Source organism: Quercus robur, chromosome 3 (assembly GCF_932294415.1).
Source record: "Quercus robur chromosome 3, dhQueRobu3.1, whole genome shotgun sequence".
NCBI classification, from domain to species: Eukaryota; Viridiplantae; Streptophyta; class Magnoliopsida; order Fagales; family Fagaceae; genus Quercus; species Quercus robur.
In genome coordinates, this window is record NC_065536.1 from 13,307,780 (window position 1) to 13,328,342 (window position 20,563).

A 20,563-nucleotide genomic window follows, 5' to 3' on the forward strand; every position below is an offset into this window, starting at 1 on the left:
TCTTCCAGGGAAAAGACACCGACAGAGCTTCCAGCAATTAATAATAGAAAGAGAGCATTTCAAAAAACCACTACAATTCAATTGCCATATCATGGTATCATCACCCTCTCCCCCCCCCCCCCCCCCCCCAAGTAATTTGGATGAGATATGCACAAAGAAATCATAAAAAATCGCCATCTCCCAGTCCTGAAATTCACAATGGAAAAGTAATTTCTAGCTTCTACCACCCCCATCAAGTGCAATATCAACCATATCAGAAATCCTAGCTTCTTTATCCATAGCACAAGCAAACATTTCCAGATATAAATCTTTCAAAGAAATAGAGCTACTCCAAGGGTCATGCCAGAATCGAATACAAATACCCTCACCCGCTGCATACAACACATGACCAAAGAAACTCTCAGCCCCCTTCCTAATGTTCTTCTATATGTCACATCCACGTGTTCTTCTAACAACGCTAGTATACCATCCACCACTAGCCTCCCCATATTTGGAGGCTATAACTTGCCTCCATAAACATGTGACCTCATTCGCAAACCGCTAGAGTCACTTCCCAAGTAAAGCTTGGTTAAACAGCCCAATCTTCCTGATCCCCAAACCACCTACCTCCACTGGCCACACAACCTTTTCCCAAGCAACAAGCAAAAATTTAAAAACATCAGTAGATCTCGCCCGAAGGAAATTCCTCTAAATCCTTTCTAATCTGTCCACCATATATTGTGAAATAGTAAACAAAGATAAATAATAAGTGGGAAGACTTGATAAAGTACTCTTCAATGAAGTAAGTCTACCCCTTTTGACAAATATAACCGCTTCCAACTTGAAAGCTTTTTCTATATCCTTTCAATAATAGGGTTTCAAATCGAAGAATCCTTATAATGAGCCCCCAAGGGCATATCCAAATAAGACATGAGCAAACAGCCAACCTTACAACATATAATACGAGCCAAATTAGCCAAATTCCCAACCTCACCAACTGGCACAATCTCACTCTTACCAACAATTACTTTCAAGCTTGTGATAGCTTCAAAGAAAATCAGAACCATACGAATATATAATAATTGTTCCCTGGAAGCGTCACAAAATGAAAAATACTAATCATGGGTAATTTTTGACAGATCTAATATGATCATATGAAAGACACCAAACCATCGGATTGACAAACTCTATAGAACTATTATTTTCAATAAATAAAGTAAACAATTTTTCATCAAACCAGTTTGGAGGAAAATTCGTCCAAGCTGCTACATTGTGCTTTAAATGGCCACCCACGTGTGTTTTTATTTAATTGCCATTTGCCTTAGCCAAATGACTTAAAAGGTCATGTAATTAAAAGAAATGAGGATGGCCACATGAATTGCCTCATAATGGATTGTAGAAGAGTACTTCAAACCAGTTTTAAGGAAAACTTTGTCCTTTAAATAAAATAAAAAAGAGGCCTCTATGCATGCATAGTTCTAGGACTTAGGACCTGCTTTATGGTAGCTGAGCTGGATTAATGACCTTGACATCATGCATGGGCCATGAACAAACAATCGGATTAGGAAACTTTAATTGAGACCTGCCGTAGCGACAAACCCGTCAATGCTTTCATTGAATTGCTAAAAACTGTACTAATAATTCTAAGGAATAGTGACTGTTCAAGTGTTCATATAACTGAATAGAAAAGGCAAGACCATTTGATCCATTACCCCCCCCCCCCCCAATTAAAAGAGAGCGAGAGAGAGAGAGAGAGAGAGAGAGAGCGAAACAACCCATTTCATTCAGTTAACCAAAAGGAGGCTAATCCACTGTACACAGGCTCTTAATCAGCTGCCTGATTTTTTTTTTCTCCTAAACAGCAAATGACCCTTCTACCCAGCAGTTTAATAAACACAACTAACGGGAATTCATTGCCTAATTTGTGATTTCTCACAAAGGATTTACAAACAGATCTCCTTATAATTCTGACAGATGCAAAGTGATAAAAAGAGAAAGCGCTAAATGACAGGGCAAGCCCAAATTCACTATAATTGAATATGCTTTTCACAGATCTTGAAGTTTGATAATTGTTTATACTCAATTGGTCTAATCAAAAAATTCATCAACAATTTTAGTTTTGCAGATATCACCTACAAGACAGAGATATCATTAATGAAGCATACCCAGTATCTCCGTCAAGCATGTTGAGAGAACACCGTAGTGGGACCACCAGTTTCCCTGAGTTAGGACAACTTGGTAATTGAGAAGAACCTAGAAGTACCAAATTATCCACCCAAATCTAAGTTAATGCAACTAAACTATAGACTTTATACCAAAATAACATGATTGAGAATTATTACCAGCAGGAAAAAGAAATGAAATGCATTTGCAGATTCTTCCTTTGACCACATTATCATCCTAGAGGGGAAAAAAAAGATCTTGTCAAACCCATTCAAGCATGTAAGTTCTTAGAGAATAACACGCGCAAATAATTCAAATGACAACAAAGTTAAATAACTCCTCCATTGACCAGCCGTACCTTCAATGATGTCATGTAATAAGCATATTGTTCGTATAATTCATCCAAAACAAGATCATGGTTCAGCTCTATTTCAGCAATAAGCTTCTTCAGGAAATTCTTCAAGTATGGAGCATGAAAGTTTTCAGCCTGCGTTGACCATTTGACTGAACCAAATTTATAATAGAGAAACAATGCATACAAAGGATTTGATTGCAGCTTAGAAAATGCACAACAAGGACTTTTTTTTTTTTTTTTTTTTTAATTGAAGACATGAAAGTAAAACTTCTGCTGTACTAATCCCATTCATGCAAAAACAGTACATACAAAACCGTCTTTGTCTTTGAAAACAGGGTTCAGAAAAACATAGAAAACCCAATTTCTTCAAATTTTTAAAGCTACTTCCTTGCCTCTACTTGAAGTTTTAAACACAATTCTCCACTAAGAAAGTAGAACTAGAAACCAATCTAACCTCACAAATCTTCATCAATTTTCCTAAATAAAGCTTTAAAAACTGACATTTAAATTTCTTTGTGAAAGGGCGGGAAAAAGCATTCTTGCCCCAAATTATGTTCATTTCTTTTCCCCACATTTGCAGAAAACAAATAAAGCTTAACACACCTAAAACACCATCCACTTTTTCAGCATTCTTGCTAACAATTAAGCCACCAAGTTCTAAAACCCATTACACATATCAAAACCCAAGTCATAAAAACTCATAAAAATAAGCACATAAATACAAAACAGTTATATTCAAATGCATCAAATAGAAGTTATACAGTTTGCAACCAAACAAAGGTTAACACCTAAAATTCAATCCACATACTAACAACTAAGCCACCAAGTCTTAAAACCCATTACAGAAATCAAAACTCAAGTCACAAAAACTCATTTATAAACACATAAATACAATATCAATGTAAAATTTTGCATACAAATGCATAGAAAATAAAGTATAGAGTTTTTGTTTTTTTTTTTACAGCTTTGCTTAAGCAATGGTCCCAAATGAACCTCTGTACTCCCTCACTAACCGACCCTCCACCGCATACCCTACAATTCAACCAAAAAAAACCAACACAATATTATTAGAATAGGAACATGGGTGGCGCCGCACGTTAGCCACGTGCACCACAGTTTGCTAAAATACGCTGGTGCCGGAAATTTAGGCCCTACCGGGACAAGGAGATTAAGGATTCGGTGGAATCCATGGCGAGGAAAGCTGAGACCAGGTGAAGGCACGAAGGGTCCGAGGGATCGAACTCTTGGTCCGCCATGGCTGAGATTCTCTATAGGGTTTTGGGTTTTTGAGGGAGAGAGTGTTTTTTATTTATTTATTTATAGTCCATGCTACAAGTCGTTTAGTGATATTAAACCCGTTAGTACGCTAGGTTTCCAGTGTTTTCTTCCTCAAAAAAAAAAAAAAAAGGTTTCCAGTGTTTTTTCTAACTTCTAACTTTCTCCTCTCAAAAAAAAAAAAAGTCTCAACTATTAAAAGTCTCTCAAGTCTCAACTATTAACTGTATCAGTTTAGGCCTTCAACTTTCAACCAAAAAAAAAGTTGAATTAAAAAAAAAATTATTTGATTTTAGTTAAGGGGTTAAATTGATACAATTAATAGTTGAGGGATTCTTAATTTGAAAATTAATGGAAGAAGTTAACACAACTAAATGTATGACAAATGTAGTTTTCAAAAAAAAAAATGTATGACAAATGTACAAGGAACAAAATTATGATTTGATAATAAAAGTAACAGACTACAATTTAAAAAATAAAAAATAAATAAGATACACTAAGTTAGGGGTAGTTTGGATTTGTTTTTTCCATCGTCCATAACTGAAAAATGGTGGGATCCACTGCTGAGAAGTCTGTTTGGTTTTTGTTTTTAATTTTTGTTTCCATCACTCAATTCTCTAATTATTGAGTGATAAGTTATGGAAACTGAAATCATATTTTAGGCGTTTTCAGTTTCCAAAACTCAGTTTCCAATAACAATTTCGTAATTCTTCAGTACAAATGGGTCCCATTGCCAGTGTCCCGTCCCATCCTTGCGCAGCCAACGGGTCTTTTTGCCTTTACTCTCTATTTCTCTCTTCTCTATTTCCTTACTCTTCTCTCTATTCTCATTGTTTTTCTCTAATCCATCTCCTCTCGTTTTTGGCGATGTTTCAATGGTGGAGTTGGGTATTGATGTGTGGCGTTTCGATGGTGGAGTTGAATCGGTGGCTGGAGTTGAATCAATGGCTAGTGTTTCGTTGGTGGGTCTCGTCTATGGGTTTGGGTCGTAGCTGTGGGTTTTAGATCGAGTTTAAAGTTGTGGGTTTTCGGTCGGTGTCGGTTGTGGGTTTGATTGTGGTGGTATTTGGTTTGAGATTTGAGAAGTGGGTATGATTGTGGTGGTCACTGGTGTGGGTTTGGTATTTGGTTTGAGATTTTAGAAGTGGGTGTGATTATGGTGGTGTCTGTAAGTTTTGGTTTGGCCGTGGGTTTGGGGTTTGGTGCATTGGGTTGATTCAGTGCTTGTTAAGGGGTTTGTACTGGTTGTGGGTTTCCGATGGGTTTGTTGTGGGTAGGCTAACAGCTTTGCTCTGACCAAGTTATAGGTATGGAGCCCACAAAAAGTTGAAAAATTTGAGTGATGACAAGTTAAGTGATGTGTGTCAAATGGGTGGGTATAAGAAATTGGGGTATTTTGAGTGATGAGTGATGAAAATTGAGCGAAGAGTTATAAATGATGAAAAAAAAAACCAAACAACCCCTTACTTTCTCACTTTCCATCACTCATAACTTAAAAAAAAAATGAGTAAGTGTGCATTTGGGAAGCGTTTCGTGTCTGCGTTTGTGCGTTTTGCTGAAAAAATGTGGGTCTCACGGTACTGTTCACGAACTCACAAAAGTCATCCAAACATATATTTCAATATAAATTTGGGTCCCACAGCACTATTCACACATTTAAAAATTATTTTACTACGGTATTTTCAGCAATAAGTTTTCAGTTTTTAGTTTTCAGCAAATAAGCGATATTCAAACACACCCTTAGAGTGAATGAAAATGAAAATAGTTTTTAGGAGTTTTCCGGATCATGAGTTATGAGATTTGGTGGCAATCTTGTAATTCTTTAGAGCCAAGTAGATCTTACCCGTATGTCTAGTCACATCAAATGATAGAGAAGTAATGATCACCAACGATCATATGGTACTGTTTACTTTCAGCTTTAAGGTTTTTCTCTTATTTCTCTCATTTACTCCCATGGTGTGGGACCAGCAAAAGTGAATGATGGGTGATGAGAATTGAATAATGAGTAATGAAAACTTTGCAAACCAAACATGGCCTAATATTTCTTGAGGTCTGAAAAAGGAAACATTCTCATATTTTAATAATTGTAACTTCACTCCTTGAGGATTTGATATATATACCACTAACATTTTATGTGCTTTTGCAAAAGAAAATGCTTGAAATCTTGATTCCAACAAAATCATTCTAGTGACCGTTTGTTATAGTTTGGTTTTTGTTTTTTTCCCTTCTTTTCAAGTTGCATCTAGACAAGAAAAATATAGGAAATTGTAGCTAAAGAGTTGTACTTAAAAAAGAGTGTGATTTTAAACTGCGTATTGCAGTCACATCATCCACCTAAAATTATACGAGAATGGTACCTCTGTTGAAATTTTGAAGAAAAAAAAAAAGCCTAATCATATGGGTTGGGTGCAAATCCAAATTGAGCCATGGCAGAACTAAATTTGGCAAACAAAGATCTGACAGCGTGTTCAGAGCCATAACATGCTTTCTAAAGTTAACAAACTTCTATGTTGGGGAATGATTATAAATTTGAGGAGATTGCATATAAATTTCCTCTTCAAATCACTACTGATAAAAAAGAAAATGATAATAACAAGTAAAATTTTGATAGGTAGCATGCAATTAGTATAGAAGTTTTCCACAGTTGATCCTTTGGCAAAAAGACAAGCTTTATACCACTTACTAGTACCATCTTACCGAGGTTTGATCTTGTGTAATCCTCTTACAAACCTACCGTGGACTTCTCAGGAGACAAATTAACTAGATTCCATGTTTGAGTTATTAAAGAGCATTAAGTTTTATTGCAGTTGCTTTCTGTCAGAGAGTTATAAGAAACCTTGCGGAAAAAATAAAGTTCAGGGAAGGTAGCAAGAGAAGATAACAATGTGTTTTCAGTCCTCTCATCTTCTCTTTCTTTTTCCTCTTCAGTTCTCTAGTATGATTGTGCTCTGTCTTGCAACATTATTTGAACTCAATCTAGTGCTCTAATCAATGCTCTACGCATCCACTAGTCTAAACCCATTTACTAGCTTCCAAGCTTGAGTAGAAAAGAAGCTTAACACTTCCAGTTTTAGAGGGGACATTCTTATTAGATACAAAAGCTTTATGATACTATAGGTTTGCATTACAGTAGTTTTGTATAGTAGTATGGGCTGTACTAGTTTTTGAATAACATAATATATTTGTCTTACTATATTTCATAAAAGATTAAATTTTATAAGGCCTTCCAATAAAATTTGTCACATCATTTGAAAAAATAGAGATATACGGAGTAGCACATATGGACAAGCAAATACAGTCCTAAATTCCATGTTGAAAAAAACCCAAAACAAAAACAAAAAAAGTGGGCGAAGAAGAAAAACAAGAAGACGCCGCTCATGTTAGAGAGGCTACCCTCAACAACCCTAGCTAATGTCTTCCTCTACTGGTTCTACGTTCATGAGCAAACCCCCTCTCTAGCTAGACCCCAAAACTAGGTCTTCATAATAAAGTTCTACATACATATAAACATATCTATGAATAATTAGAATCTGGATCCTGTGCTTTATATCAATCATAAACCAGATAGAAAAATCTTGTTTTCTTGAGCTTATTTTGATGCCTGAACTTTTTGGTTCTGTAGAAGACAACATAAATCCAATACTTTGTTCTTGTCCACCACTAAAAACGCTAGAAATCAACGTGTAGTCTAAGGTCAATTATCAGCTCTCTTACTTCATCACTTATTTTTCATCACATCAATGATAAGCCAGTTGAAGAATCAATTCAACCTCTGTTTCAACATCATCTACAAGATTTTGTGCTTGCCATTTGATCTGTGCATATCGTACAACATCATCAGGGGAAGCTACCTCCTGTACATGGAAAATAAAAGATTTAATTAAATTAAGAGTACTAAAATTTAGCTCATCAAAACCAATTCACACAGTAGCAATAGACAACATGAATATAAACATGTGAATTTAGCTCATAAATACACCCTAACAACTACAACAGAGCATTAAACGTTTCTTGCACAAATAATTTGACAGTAAAGGTACCAATGGCAAATTTTTGTTAATGTAAGCCCTTTCTTGACTTCTGGCTAGCAAAGCTTGAAGCCAAATGATCTAGGGATTACAATCCACAGGTGAAAATGCCGGGCATTATCTGGAATGCCATGTGTTCTACTACTAGTATCCTAAGGAAAGGTATTCCACTACGTCCTAAGGAAGCCTCAACTCATCGATCAACAGTTGTGGTGCACTTTGAATAGCAAAGACCATTCCATGGACATGCATTATATATCCACATCGTGGGATCAATGGACATAATACATGTAGTGATCTGTGAGGTAAACATGTGTATTGTACCTGCATTCATCTATATATATATATAAAACCGAAGCCTTTGAAACTCTCACAATTTTCCACATCATCATTTTAATTTAAAAAAAATTTATTTTTAAAACTAAATAGTGAGAGAGTCCTAACAGGAGTCTTATATATATATATATATATATATATAAAAGACACAAAATCTTTGAAAACCCTAAAGCAATCTCCTTTGTCCATCTCCACTAAGAGAGAAAACCCTAAACTTCAATTTCTTTGGTACGCTTGCTATTATTTTTTCTCTTTTTTATGAATAAGTTTTTTTTACTTTTGTTTTGTGTCTGGTGGAGGTGATCTTGCAGCTGTCTGTTCTTCCAGGCCCCATGAGATTTTACATGACTTTCATTGGTGATAGAGTAGTACTTTACAATATATAGTATAACTACAAGTATTGTGGTAAGTTTGCTAACTTTTTGTGTGGTTCAAAGATGCTATATTCTATATCAAAAGTAGCTTATTGCATTTGTTGTACAAGTTTTCAATTCCTTTTATATGGATATTTTTTCACAGCTGTGGAGTAAGGTATATGCACTATATGTTATCTTATATTTTCTCTTATGGTGTCATGCTTCTTTGTTTATTAATTAAAGATTATGTTGGAAGTCTATATTATTTGCACCTTCAAAGTGTTTGACAATGTTTGAACCAAATTTTTCATCAATTAGGAAGAATTGGATAAAAAAAAACTTAGAAAAGCTTTCCATCCTTACTGAAATTGTCTTGCAATAATGACTTTTTGTTTTTGTTTTGTTTTTATAATTTGTAGGTTCTGAATCTTTTGATTTTAAATTTTATTGTCTATTGAAAGTTTGACCATCTAAATTTTTGGGTTCAATTTTTTGCAATATTTGAAACAGTTTAGCAAATTTCAACTGTTATAACTATGGATTATTCTCTTGAAGGTAACCTACTTTTCTCTTATATTTTCTCTATTTGGTAGTCATATATATATATATATATATATGTATTTTTTTTTTCCTCTCGGACGTTTTAACATTAGAATTTTTTAGTTATTTTTTTTCAATATCTAAATTTGTTAGCTAGATTTTTTGCAACCCATTGCATGTTCAAGCAATGGCTTATTCATCAAATTATAACTCAAAAAAATAGGAGCAATTCATGCAATAATATAGTTTCATAATCAATTTAAAATTTTATAAAATTATTTTAGTTTATTATAAATAAGTAAGATCCGTGCGTTGCACGGGTTTCCGACTAGTTAGCCATAGTTTACAATATTCTTTAGCCAATCCTTTATGATGGAGGCCAAAATTTTAACCTAATCAAGCTTAGCATGACCACTTACATACTGGCCCAAATCTTAACCCAAGCTTAGATTCATGCAACATATCATTTTGGATTTGAAGCCCAACTCAATCTTTATTCTCTTCAAGGTTTCTCTGCTCCCAAATTTGCCTTCTTCACTAGCACTGCCATGGCAACCCATCAAAGCTTGAAAAAAGTGAGAGAGATTAAATTATTAAAAAAAAAAAAAAAAAAGAGCACACTTTTCCTTTCTTTTGTAATTATATATTAGGTAGTAACTTATACCTATCAATATATATATATATATATATATATATATATATAAAGGTAGTAATTTGTTCTCCTTTGATAATAGAAAAATGATTCAATATTTTTATGATTTTACCATAAAAATGCTTTATGCAAGGCAAACATATGTGATTCTACATATATTTCTATTCCAAAATTTACAAATAATATCCTCAACCCACAATTAATTTCAAATAAATGAGACAAATAACCCCTCCAAGATAACATGTATGTAACTGTGTATAAGTTACCTTCATTACTTTTTCCGTAACATCCCATTTCATGGTTGACACATCTAGGAATCAGGTCTGATTGCAACTTGGGTCCTGGGAAAAGAAAAAGAATAAATAAATTAATAAATAAAAGGGACAATTGATGAAAACCCCAATGGTATTATAGAAAAACCTGTCTCTAACTAAAAAAGTGGGGTTAAGGTTTGGTAGTGTGATTAGTTCACAAAGAATTTGATGAAAATTTGTGGGTTCATTAGAAGTTTAATTTGGATTATGAGAATTGGAGGGAGTGATGGTGGTAGTGCTGACTATGGGAGTGTTTGGGTTCTAATGTGTGGAGCTCCTCACTAAAACCAAAAACTTTCACAAGTTCCTAACAATGAGGCTTTAATTTTTATTTTTTTTTTTTAAGATTGAATAATAAAAGAATAAAACATAATTTTTTATTTTTCAGAGTACTCACTAGAAAATATTTTAAGCAAGCATCAAAGATATATTTGATTTCCTTTTCTTTCTTTTTTTGATAGGTGATTTCTTTTTCTTTTTTATTTGTTCATACGGTGTCTCTTATGGTTCAAAAAGAATGTTAATACTTGATACATATCAAAATAGAAAGGGTAAATTAATTGGTTGAAAGACTCAAAACTGTAGTCTCGTGGAGTTGAAAGGTGGGAATAATCTATTCCATCCAATATTTCATAATCACATACCCACATCTCTCAATTTTTTTTTAACCTTTGCAGAATTTAGAATTCGCTCTCTCTCATTTTCCATCATTTCTCAGGAGCCAAATAAATTTAAGTAAAAAAAAAAGAAAAAGAAGAGATAGAAAGAAAATTTTTCAAATTAAAATTTATTACAAAAAAAAAAAAAAATCAAATAATCCAGCATATTTTCAGAGATAAAAAAGAAATAGAAAATCTGAGGAAGAAACAATGAAAATAGAAGATCTAGACCATTTGGTTGCCAAGAAAATGAAGGAAAGAAAAGAAAGTCAACCAAAACATTACAAAACATGAATCTAAACACTGCTTGTCCTTTCCTTTCCTCAGGTTGTTGAGAGAGAGAGAGAGAGATCAAAACAGTAAAAAATAAATGTAAGAGAATCAGAACCTAAAAGAACTTTTCCCTAAATAATTTCATTTAAGACTAGAAATATACCTCTCTTCGCCCCCTTCTCTTTCTCCCTGATCATCTCCAAGTCCCCCTCTCCCTGAAACAAAGATGTTTTCTGCAACTGGGGATTCGTGCAAAACAACCTTAAAGTACTCCAATGATATCTCAATGCATCTGATGAAATGAAGTATTGAATCTGTCTTCTGACACTAAAAAAATCTGGAATTTTAGTCACTCACCTGATAAATTTTTGGATAGGTTGCATCACCAGAAATCTCCACATGAACATGATCCATCTTTAAATAAATGGAATCGGACGGCATCTCTTACAAGTATCTCTCTTTTGGTTACCTTAGAAATATATTTAGTGGCATTGTGGCAATCCCCACAAACTCTAAGGTTTTTAAATACTCGTATAGGAAGGTCAGTAGGAACAAAAATTAACCCAAAGGCAATTGCAAGCTTCTCACTGTGGTGGTTAAGCATCTGTATCTTGTCTGACTTGTCAACATCATGAAGAACATAACTCATATCTGGTACATACCCCTCTGCTCTCATTTTGCAATTTAGTTTCTCTAGCTCAGAGTATATCTGATCTGAAAAAGGACTTGACTGGTCATCTGCTGAGAAAATGTACACTTTGTTCTTATATTTGATCCAACTACATCCCGGTTCCTTCCTTATTCCCTTATCTCTCATTCCTCTTCTTAATTGGGCCACATTGTCCCATTCCCTTTTTGCAGCATAAATGCTTGAGAGCAAGATATAGCTCGCTGGGTTTTGGGGCTCTAATTCTAGAAGTGACTCAGCTGCCCATTTCCCAATTTCCATGTTACCATAAAATCTACATGAGCTCAACAAGGTAGCCCAACCAATTGCATCAGGATGGAAAGGCATCTTATTTATAAAAGTTTTTGCTTCTTCTAACCTCCCGGATCGGCTGAGAAGATCAATCATGCAAGTGTAGTGATCTGGAAGTGGTGTGATTCCATGTTCTTTTATCATTGATTCAAAGTACTGATGCCCTTTTTCTACTAACCCTGCTCTACTGCAAGCTGACAGAACACCAATGAAAGTAACTCCATCAGGTCTCAAACCTTGGGCCAGCATCATTTCAAAGAGATCAATCGTCTCATTTGCATCTCCAAATTGTGAATATGCTGAAACTAACGCTGTCCAAGAGACCTCATCCCTATTTTTAATATCATTGAACATTCGATGGGAATGTTCAATGCTTCCACATTTACCATAAAGTGTAACAAGGGCATTGGAAACTGTAATAAAAGATATCAGGCCAGAAACAAGAGCGTGAGCATGAAATTGGGCACCCTCTTCTAAGCTTGCTAAGTTTGCACATGAGCTAACGACACTCCCCAGAGTAAAATCATCTGGCTCAATCCCTTTTCTCTGCATATCACGAAAAATCCTTACAGCTTCTTCACTGTACCCATTTTGACCATAACCCACTAGCATTGCAGTCCATGAGACAACATTTTTATTGTTCATTCTCGTGAAAACTGTTTCTGCTGATTTGATGCTTCTACACTTGCAATACATGTCAACAAGAGCACTAGACACAAAGATATTATCCTTATAGTCAGTCCTAATGATATAAGCATGGATTTGCTTGCCTCCCTCCAGTGCCAGGAGACCCCCACAAGCAGTCAACACACTGCCAAAAGTAAATTGATCCATATCTAAACCTTGCAACCTCATTACTCTAAACATCTCTATTGCCTCTCTAACCAACCCATTCTGTGCAAGTCCTGTTATCATTGTTGTCCATGAAACTGAATCTCTTTCCTGCATACCTTGAAATAACTGCCTTGAATCTTCAACCATCCCACATCGTAAAAGCCCTGTGATCATAGTATTATACATAACCACATTCCTCTCCGTCATCTCATCAAAAACCCGCTTGGCATCATAAACCAACCCCATTTTTGAATACATGTCAACCAAAGGACTACCCACAAAAACATACGAGAGGAACCCAAATTTCATTATGTTCCCATGAATTTGCCTGCCTAAATCAACACACCCCTGATTTGAACACAGTATAAGCATTGTGGAAAACGTAATCCGATTCAAATTAACAAGTCCTTCCTTCAACATCCGCTTATAAACTTTCACAGCCTCGACAAGTGAACCATAGCACGCGTATCCAGAAATAAGCGAATTCCACGAAACCCCATCTTGATTTGGCATCCGATCAAACATCTCTTGCATTTCCAAGAGATGACCCAGTTTCGAATAAGCTGAGAGGATGGTGTTCCATGAGAAGAGGTTTGGGTGGGGAATTTCATCAAACACGTGGCGTGCATATTCTATGTTGCCTAGTTTACCGTAGGTTATGATGAGATTGTTTAAGAGAAAGGTTTCTGGGTTCACTAAGGCTTTAATAATGTGGCAGTGAAGCTTCTTAGCATGGGTTTGGTCTCGAGCTTTGCTGCAGAGTTTCAGTAAAGCACAATAGTAGTTGGAGGACATAGTGACCGTTTAAAACTATTTGAGTGGCGGCAAAGAGCGTTGTGGCTTCTTTGTTTTCTAAAAGTTAAAGAACATGTTGTGATGCAGACAGGCCCTTATTTGACTCGATAAATTTAAGTTAGGAATTTTTTATGTTTAAAACTTTAGATACCAATTTTTGTAATAATATTTATATTTAACTTTCTATATACTAATAAATTTTCTTATTTAAAAATCTTATTTTTTAATTTTTGAGATGCAAATTACTTATTTAATTTTTGTTAACATCACTTTTTTTTTTATTTTTTTTTTTTATGATAATAGCTAATTCACTTAACTTTTTCTTACATAATGATCTTAAATAGGATTTTATCTTTTTTTATTTATTTAATTTTAGAAAACATCTTTTTACATGAATAATAATATATAAATGCATAATTTTCAAAACATGAATCATATCATGAATTATTTTTTCATTTTTATATATTGTATATTGGATCGTATTGTGTATCGTAAGATATACCAATATTAAATAAAATTTATGAAATACATATATATATATATATATATATAAATGATATGTTTAGTATAAATTTGGAACACATGCAACTAATTACTACTTTAATTATCACTTATGTTATGATATTTGACAAAACAAACAAAACATGAAAGTGAATTTATAATATCCATATTCAAATTATCAAATGTAAATGTGTTAATACATAATATAAGACAAAATTATTATTTTTTCCCTCATCATATTCATCATTGTCGGATAGAATTCATCTCCAGAGAGAGAGAGAGAGAGAGAAAGCCCTTATACTAAGCCTTTCTTTTGGACTAAAGTAGTAGTAGCGCAATAATTTTATCTAAATCTTTGTACTAGGCAAAAATAGTAGTAGCCCAAATATTCTATTTTGAAAACAAGTAGAAGAGCATTTAGGCTCAAGTCAAAGTACAAAATTTTAGTTAAAAACCTATTTTAAACTATATGTTCATATATCTTCCGATACATTCAATATACAAATTTGTATCATACGATTTATGAGAACTTTTAGTACGCCTTTATGATATGAATTTTTAATACACGATACAATACGTATCATGCATTGTACGACAACTATGAGTTAAAAGATGATTAGTAAAAAAGTTTTGCAAATGATAATTCAAACGGCTAAAATGTCGTATGCATACAGCGATACATGGATCCTTTTATGTATTTCTAATGTTTTTGAGCATGGAATTGTTTGATATGACATGAAATTCAAACGGCTAAAATATTGTTTTCATCCCTAAAATTTGCACAAATTTTGTCGACCTTAAGCTTTAAAACATCATTTTTTATCCCTAAACTATATAAATGTTTCACTTTCTGTCTCTTAAAATTAATCATAAAAAAAAAAATCATCCTTAAAATATTGAAAAAAGTTTGTATATTCATACTTATTTTTGCTTCAAACTATTGAAAAAAGCTCTTTTCAAAGTTCAATGACAAAAACACAAAATACATGCAAAAATTTAGGGACAAAAATAATATTTTAACCAAATTACTATCACGCATGATGCTATTGCTACCTATTCAAGATGGAAAATCTATCATATATCCAACACATGTAATACCACCTCAATGTATCACAAGTTAGACTGTGCAATACAAATACAAATACAAATACTAAGACAAAGTACGAGTAGTACAATTAAAACTGGACTCATATCTCTAATACATACATACACACATATATAAAACTTAAAAGTATTTACCTTAAGAAAGTGAGTGAGGCAAACAAATGCTGAATTTTAGTTTGTTGAAGAGCATAATCTTCATCATCTTCTCCACAGAGCTTAGAGATGGTTTCGATGGCTCTGAAGTAATTGTCCACACAATAATCAACTCTGAAACTGTAAGTAACCATATCGCCATTGCAATCCAATGGTTTCTCTGCAACTAAAGGATCCTTATTCTCCTTTTTATTCATTCGCCATGTAATGAATTGTGAGTTGTAGAGATGTAGACCCCATGGACTCACTATTATTCTCCACCACTCACAACTCATCACATGGCAAGTTAAAGTATTTTCCGGATTTATTTCCTCTTAGCTATTATATTATTAGTCCCAAATGTAATAAAGAAAAAAATGAGGGAAAAAAAGAAAAAAAATTAGGCCTAAACATTTAATTATAAGAATGAATGGTTTTATACGTCTCACATAGAGCTCTATAGCACTTTTTCGTCAAGATTTTTCTTTTTCTTTTTTGATAGATAGTTTTAGTAGACTCTCTCTCTCCCCATTAAAGCATTATCTCTATTTTCTAATATAGTCAAGTGGAAAAAAAAAGAAAAAGAAAATAAGACATCATGTGAAAGAATGAAAACATTAAGGTAATAAGAATATAGAAAAAGAAAGTAGATAGAGAAAGGCATATGAATCTAGTTTACTTAACAAGTTGGAATACCTTTCCACCTTTAAGTGCAAGTATGAGCCTTTATGTGGAGCTAATGAAGAAAAAATTGTTTTCTAATAGCCTTTAGTTTCAAGTATGAGACTTTTGTAAGAGACATCACAACAATTATATATATATATATATATATATTTATTCTCTAGGGGTAGATTGCTCACCTTCACCCACAATAATAGCTTTCAAGTGCAAGAATAAGCCTTTACGTGGTGCTAAGTACAAAATCTTGCTTTTTTCATTGCCTTTAATTGCAAGTATGAGACTTTTGAGGGGAACATGCAACAAATCTTTTTTTTCTTGGGGGAGGGGGGAGGGTGTTTTGTTAGGGTGGTGTGAGTATGACTTTAATGTGAGAATATATATAATGTGTGCGTGTGTGTGGTGAAATTGGGGTGGTGTTCATAAAAAAATAAAATAAAATTGGGTGTTTAAGCCCAAACCAATGCTTGGTTTGTTTTACACATAAGAAATGTTTTTAAAACAACATATTATATGAAATCCTAAAAAAAAGACTTCCAAGTTCCCAAAATTCTTAGAATTTACTAAATGATGGGAACTTCAAACATGTCAATTAATTTTTCATCGATTAAAAGCTTATATCTAAAATTTTAGAATTTAGTATTCAAAAGGTTTTTATTTTTATTTTTTTATAATTAGAGTGTTATGGTTTTTTAAAAACATAAACAAAGGTAAAGAACTAAGGCTTTTATAACAATGGTGATAACAATAACTTGATTATGGTGATGGTATGATATCATGATATTATTGGTGGTAGTGGTGGTAACGACAATGGCGTTAAATGATGGTGGAGGTGATGGTGACAACATTGAGGTGAGAAAAATGGGGTAGTGGTGACAATGACAATAACAATGATAGTAAATGGTGTATAATATAGATAAAGATGAGCAAATAAATTTCATAAAATGAATATAAAAAAATGTCAATGTAGATGTGTTTAGGGGGGAAATAGAAAAATAAATATTATTATGACATCTAGGCATGAAAAAATGCTTTTTTTTTTTTTCAAAGATTAGAGAAAAGAGAAGACTAGTATATACATCTAGGTTGGCAAGCATAAGTTCATTGCCTTTTTTGCATATAGAAGGCAAGCATATGCATTTCTTTTTCTTTCTCCAATTCTTTGTCTTTGATGTTGGAGATGCTTTTCTTTTATGGCACAATGGAATAATCATGGCTTGTTGAATTAACGAGGAATGTGTTTTATCCTTAGAAAGTAACACCATCTAGTCTATATATAGTGGAAGTTATAGGTGATCCTTACATGAACTTTGTATTAACAAATTTGAAATCAAGGCTAACTAAGAAGCTTCCCTAGGGGTATATTGAAGCCAAAATCATATTCTTGTTCATGTAAGTATTAATGGTCACTTCTCCAACTTTTTTTGTATGTTTGTGTTTTTCTATTGCTATCTATAAACATTAGGTTGCTTTACCTGCTTCATTTTTCTCAAAACTATTAAAAGTGTAATAAAATTTGAGCCTATTTACTTATTAATTTGCTCTTGAATAAATGATTTTTATTGCTAAATGGGTTTGGTTCATGTTATATTTAATGCAATTTTGATCAAAGATATATCACTCTACTTTTTATAAATCACTATTTTGAGGAGTCGACATATTTATTAAACATCTATTATAGATTAATCACATTCAAAATTTCACAACAATTGAATGCCACTTGCTATTAAGTCCATACACTTTTTTTTTTTAATGAGAAGTCCATACACTTATTTGTTTAGTATATTTAGGAATAATAAAAAAACACACATAGAAACTAAATATTAAGCAATTTATAGGTTAGTGAGATTTTAATGCCCACCGATCATATTAATATTCGAAAAGCATGATAGATTAGCTTAATATTTGGTAAGTATAAGGGGGAGACTAGACCACACCAATCCCCCCACCTCCATTTCAAATTTTAATTCTTATGCGTGCACCTTATTCCCCTTCTCAACCTCTCTTTCACTGGATTCTTTTATGTATCTCTAATGTTTTTGGGCATGATATTGTTCAATATGACATGCAATACAAGTAAATGTCGAGAATACTACTACTCTAAAATATTGTTTTCGTCCTTGAAATTTGCATGAATTTTGTTATACATTTCAAAACTTTAAACATTCATTTCATCCTTAAATTTTTAAAAATGTTTAACTTTCGGCCCCTTAAACTTTTTTTTTTTCTTTAAACTAATGAAAAAAGTTTGTTTATTCATCCTTATTTTTGCTCCAAAACTATTTATATAAAAAAAGCTTACTACAAAATTAAAAAAAAAAAAAAAAAAACTTTTCAAAGTTCAATGATGAAAAAAGGGGACTTAATATGTGACTAACGTAATACCACCTTAGTGTATTAGTATCACAAGTTAGAATGTGCAAAATACAAGTAATACAAGTACAAGTAAAACTAGACTCATGCCTCTAACATATAAATACATACATAAATAAAAGTATAGTAGGAGCATTGCTTTTGTTTAGTGTTGACCTTAAGAAAGTGAGTGAGGAAGACAAATGCTGAATTTCAGTTTGTTGAAGAGAATCATCTTCCTTTGATTCTCCACAAAGCTTAGAAATGATTTCAATGGTTCTGAACTAATTCTCCATTGTTTTCATTTTCCTTTCATTGGTTTAATAGGAGAAAATAAAAGAAAAAGAGGAACAAATTGGGGGTTACTGGGTTTCGAATTATGGATCACTTTATTTACCAAATTGCCACTTATCTTAAAAAAAAATCGGTAAAATTAAACTTTTAATTTTGTTAATTAAAATTACAAACTTATAAAATTGTTTTAATTTGAAATATTAGTCTATTTTTGTTATTTATTTCCATTATTCTAGAAAATAAATGAAAAATTGTTGATATGTTTCATTTAGGTTTTTCTTATCTAAACAATGTTTTCTCTCTCTACCTCCTCTGTTTAGGGTAATTATAGAATACTCTAGAGTACCATAAATGCATACTTCCCCTATCATATAATTGTGGGTCCCATTAATTAAATTTATAGTAGAATCTACAATTCATATAAGAAGAGGGAGTATGCATTTGTAGTACTCTTGGAGTATTCTATAATATTACCTTTGTTTAATGGATGTCAAATTGATTTATAAACAAGTTTTTGATGAAATGTAGATTGACTTCCTATGGATTTACTTATAAGAATGAATGACTTTATATATCTACATAGAGTTCCATAGCCTTTTTGTTGAGCATTATTTTTTCTTTCAAATTCCAAAAATTCTTAAATTTTATTAATTAGTCATGTCAATTAATTTTTCATTGATTAAATGAGTATTTCTAAAAATTTAGAATTTATTATTAAGATTTGCTTTTGGAATTAGAGTATCATGGTTTTTTTAAACATAAACAAAAGGTAAAGAATTAAGATATTAATAACAATGATGATAACAATAACTTGATTATGGTGATGACATGGTATCATGATGTTATTGGTGGTGGAGGTGATAATGGCAAACACTAGTGAATGATGGTGACAACATTGAGGTGAGAAAAATGGGGTGGTGGTGATACTGGTGATAGGATTGATAATGATGATATATAACATAGATAAATATGGGTAAAGAAATTTCATAAAATGAATAAAAATAAAAAGTTAGTGTAGATATTTTGGGGGGGGGGGGGGGGAGGGGACATTTAAAAGTTTTTTTTTTTATTTTAAAGATTAGATAAAAGAGGAAAATAAGTATATACATCTAGGTTAACACGCATAAGTTACTTTCCTTCTTACATATAGAAGGCAAGCATATGCTTTACTTTTTCTTTCTCTAATTCTTTGTCTTTGGTGTTGGAGATGCTTTTTTGTTTGTTTGTTTTGGCACGAAGGCATATCATAAATTTATCCTTAGAGAGCAACACCAATGAGTCTATATAAAGTAGATGCGCTCCATATGAACTTCACATTAACAAAATTGAAATTAGAGCTAACTTGGTAGCTTCCTTAAGGGTGTTTTAAACCCAAAATTTTATTCTTGTTCCCGTAAATATTGATGGTTATTTCTCCAAATTTTGTTGTACGTCTATGGTTTTTTTTTTTTTATAACTATTCATAAAAAGTAGGTTGCTTTACTTCTTAATTTTTCTTATAAATGTTAAAAATGTAATGAATTTTGGGTTTATTTACGTCTTAATTTTCACTTGAATTAATGATATTTATTGCTAATGGGTTTGGTTCATGAAACATCTAATGTAACCTTGATAAAAGGTACATTATGTCTACTTTTTATAAATCACTGTTATGTGGAATCCATAATTTTAATAAATGTCTATTATAGGTTAATCACATGCAAAATTTCACAACAATTAGATGCCATATACTATTAAGTCTATAAGTTTATTTTTTTAGTATATTTAGGAATACAAAAAAAAAAAAAAAAAAGCTTGTCGTAAATTAGTGAGTCTTTTTAGTTTTTATGGCTAATGACATTGATATTTGAAAAGCATGATAAATTAGTTTAATATTTTATAAGCATAAGGGGAGACTAAACCACACTAATCCCCACCACCAATTCAAATTTCAATTTTATGTCAACACCTTTATTCCCCTTCTC

At 32.6% G+C, this 20,563-nt stretch overlaps 2 protein-coding genes across 8 annotated transcripts in view; both read right to left on the minus strand.

Annotated features, from left to right (window-relative positions):
* Nucleotides 1-3,818, minus strand: part of LOC126717142 (branched-chain-amino-acid aminotransferase-like protein 1) — a 32,562-nt gene extending 28,744 nt beyond the window's left edge. Inside the window, 5 exon segments of the mRNA XM_050418525.1 lie at nucleotides 2,145-2,232; nucleotides 2,322-2,379; nucleotides 2,501-2,629; nucleotides 3,460-3,529; nucleotides 3,653-3,818. Coding sequence (XP_050274482.1) covers nucleotides 2,145-2,232; nucleotides 2,322-2,379; nucleotides 2,501-2,629; nucleotides 3,460-3,529; nucleotides 3,653-3,753 — 446 coding nt within the window. The 5' untranslated portion in view covers nucleotides 3,754-3,818.
* A 3,178-nt stretch (nucleotides 3,819-6,996) lies between these two features.
* On the minus strand, nucleotides 6,997-13,618 carry LOC126717143 (putative pentatricopeptide repeat-containing protein At1g68930). 7 transcript variants are annotated; one of them, XM_050418532.1, is made up of 5 exons: nucleotides 11,288-13,618; nucleotides 11,094-11,145; nucleotides 9,951-10,025; nucleotides 9,452-9,575; nucleotides 6,997-7,626 (listed from the first exon to the last, which is right to left on the minus strand). In XM_050418532.1, the coding sequence occupies exon 1, from the start codon at nucleotides 13,536-13,538 to the stop codon at nucleotides 11,313-11,315; it is 2,226 nt and encodes a 741-aa protein (XP_050274489.1). In that variant the 5' UTR covers nucleotides 13,539-13,618; the 3' UTR covers nucleotides 6,997-7,626; nucleotides 9,452-9,575; nucleotides 9,951-10,025; nucleotides 11,094-11,145; nucleotides 11,288-11,312. The 7 variants fall into 7 exon arrangements, with proteins under 7 accessions (XP_050274489.1, XP_050274488.1, XP_050274490.1 ...); XM_050418531.1 differs by having other exon boundaries at nucleotides 11,094-11,169; XM_050418533.1 differs by having other exon boundaries at nucleotides 6,997-7,388; nucleotides 7,487-7,626; nucleotides 11,094-13,618.
* Nucleotides 13,619-20,563: the final 6,945 nt, after the last annotated feature.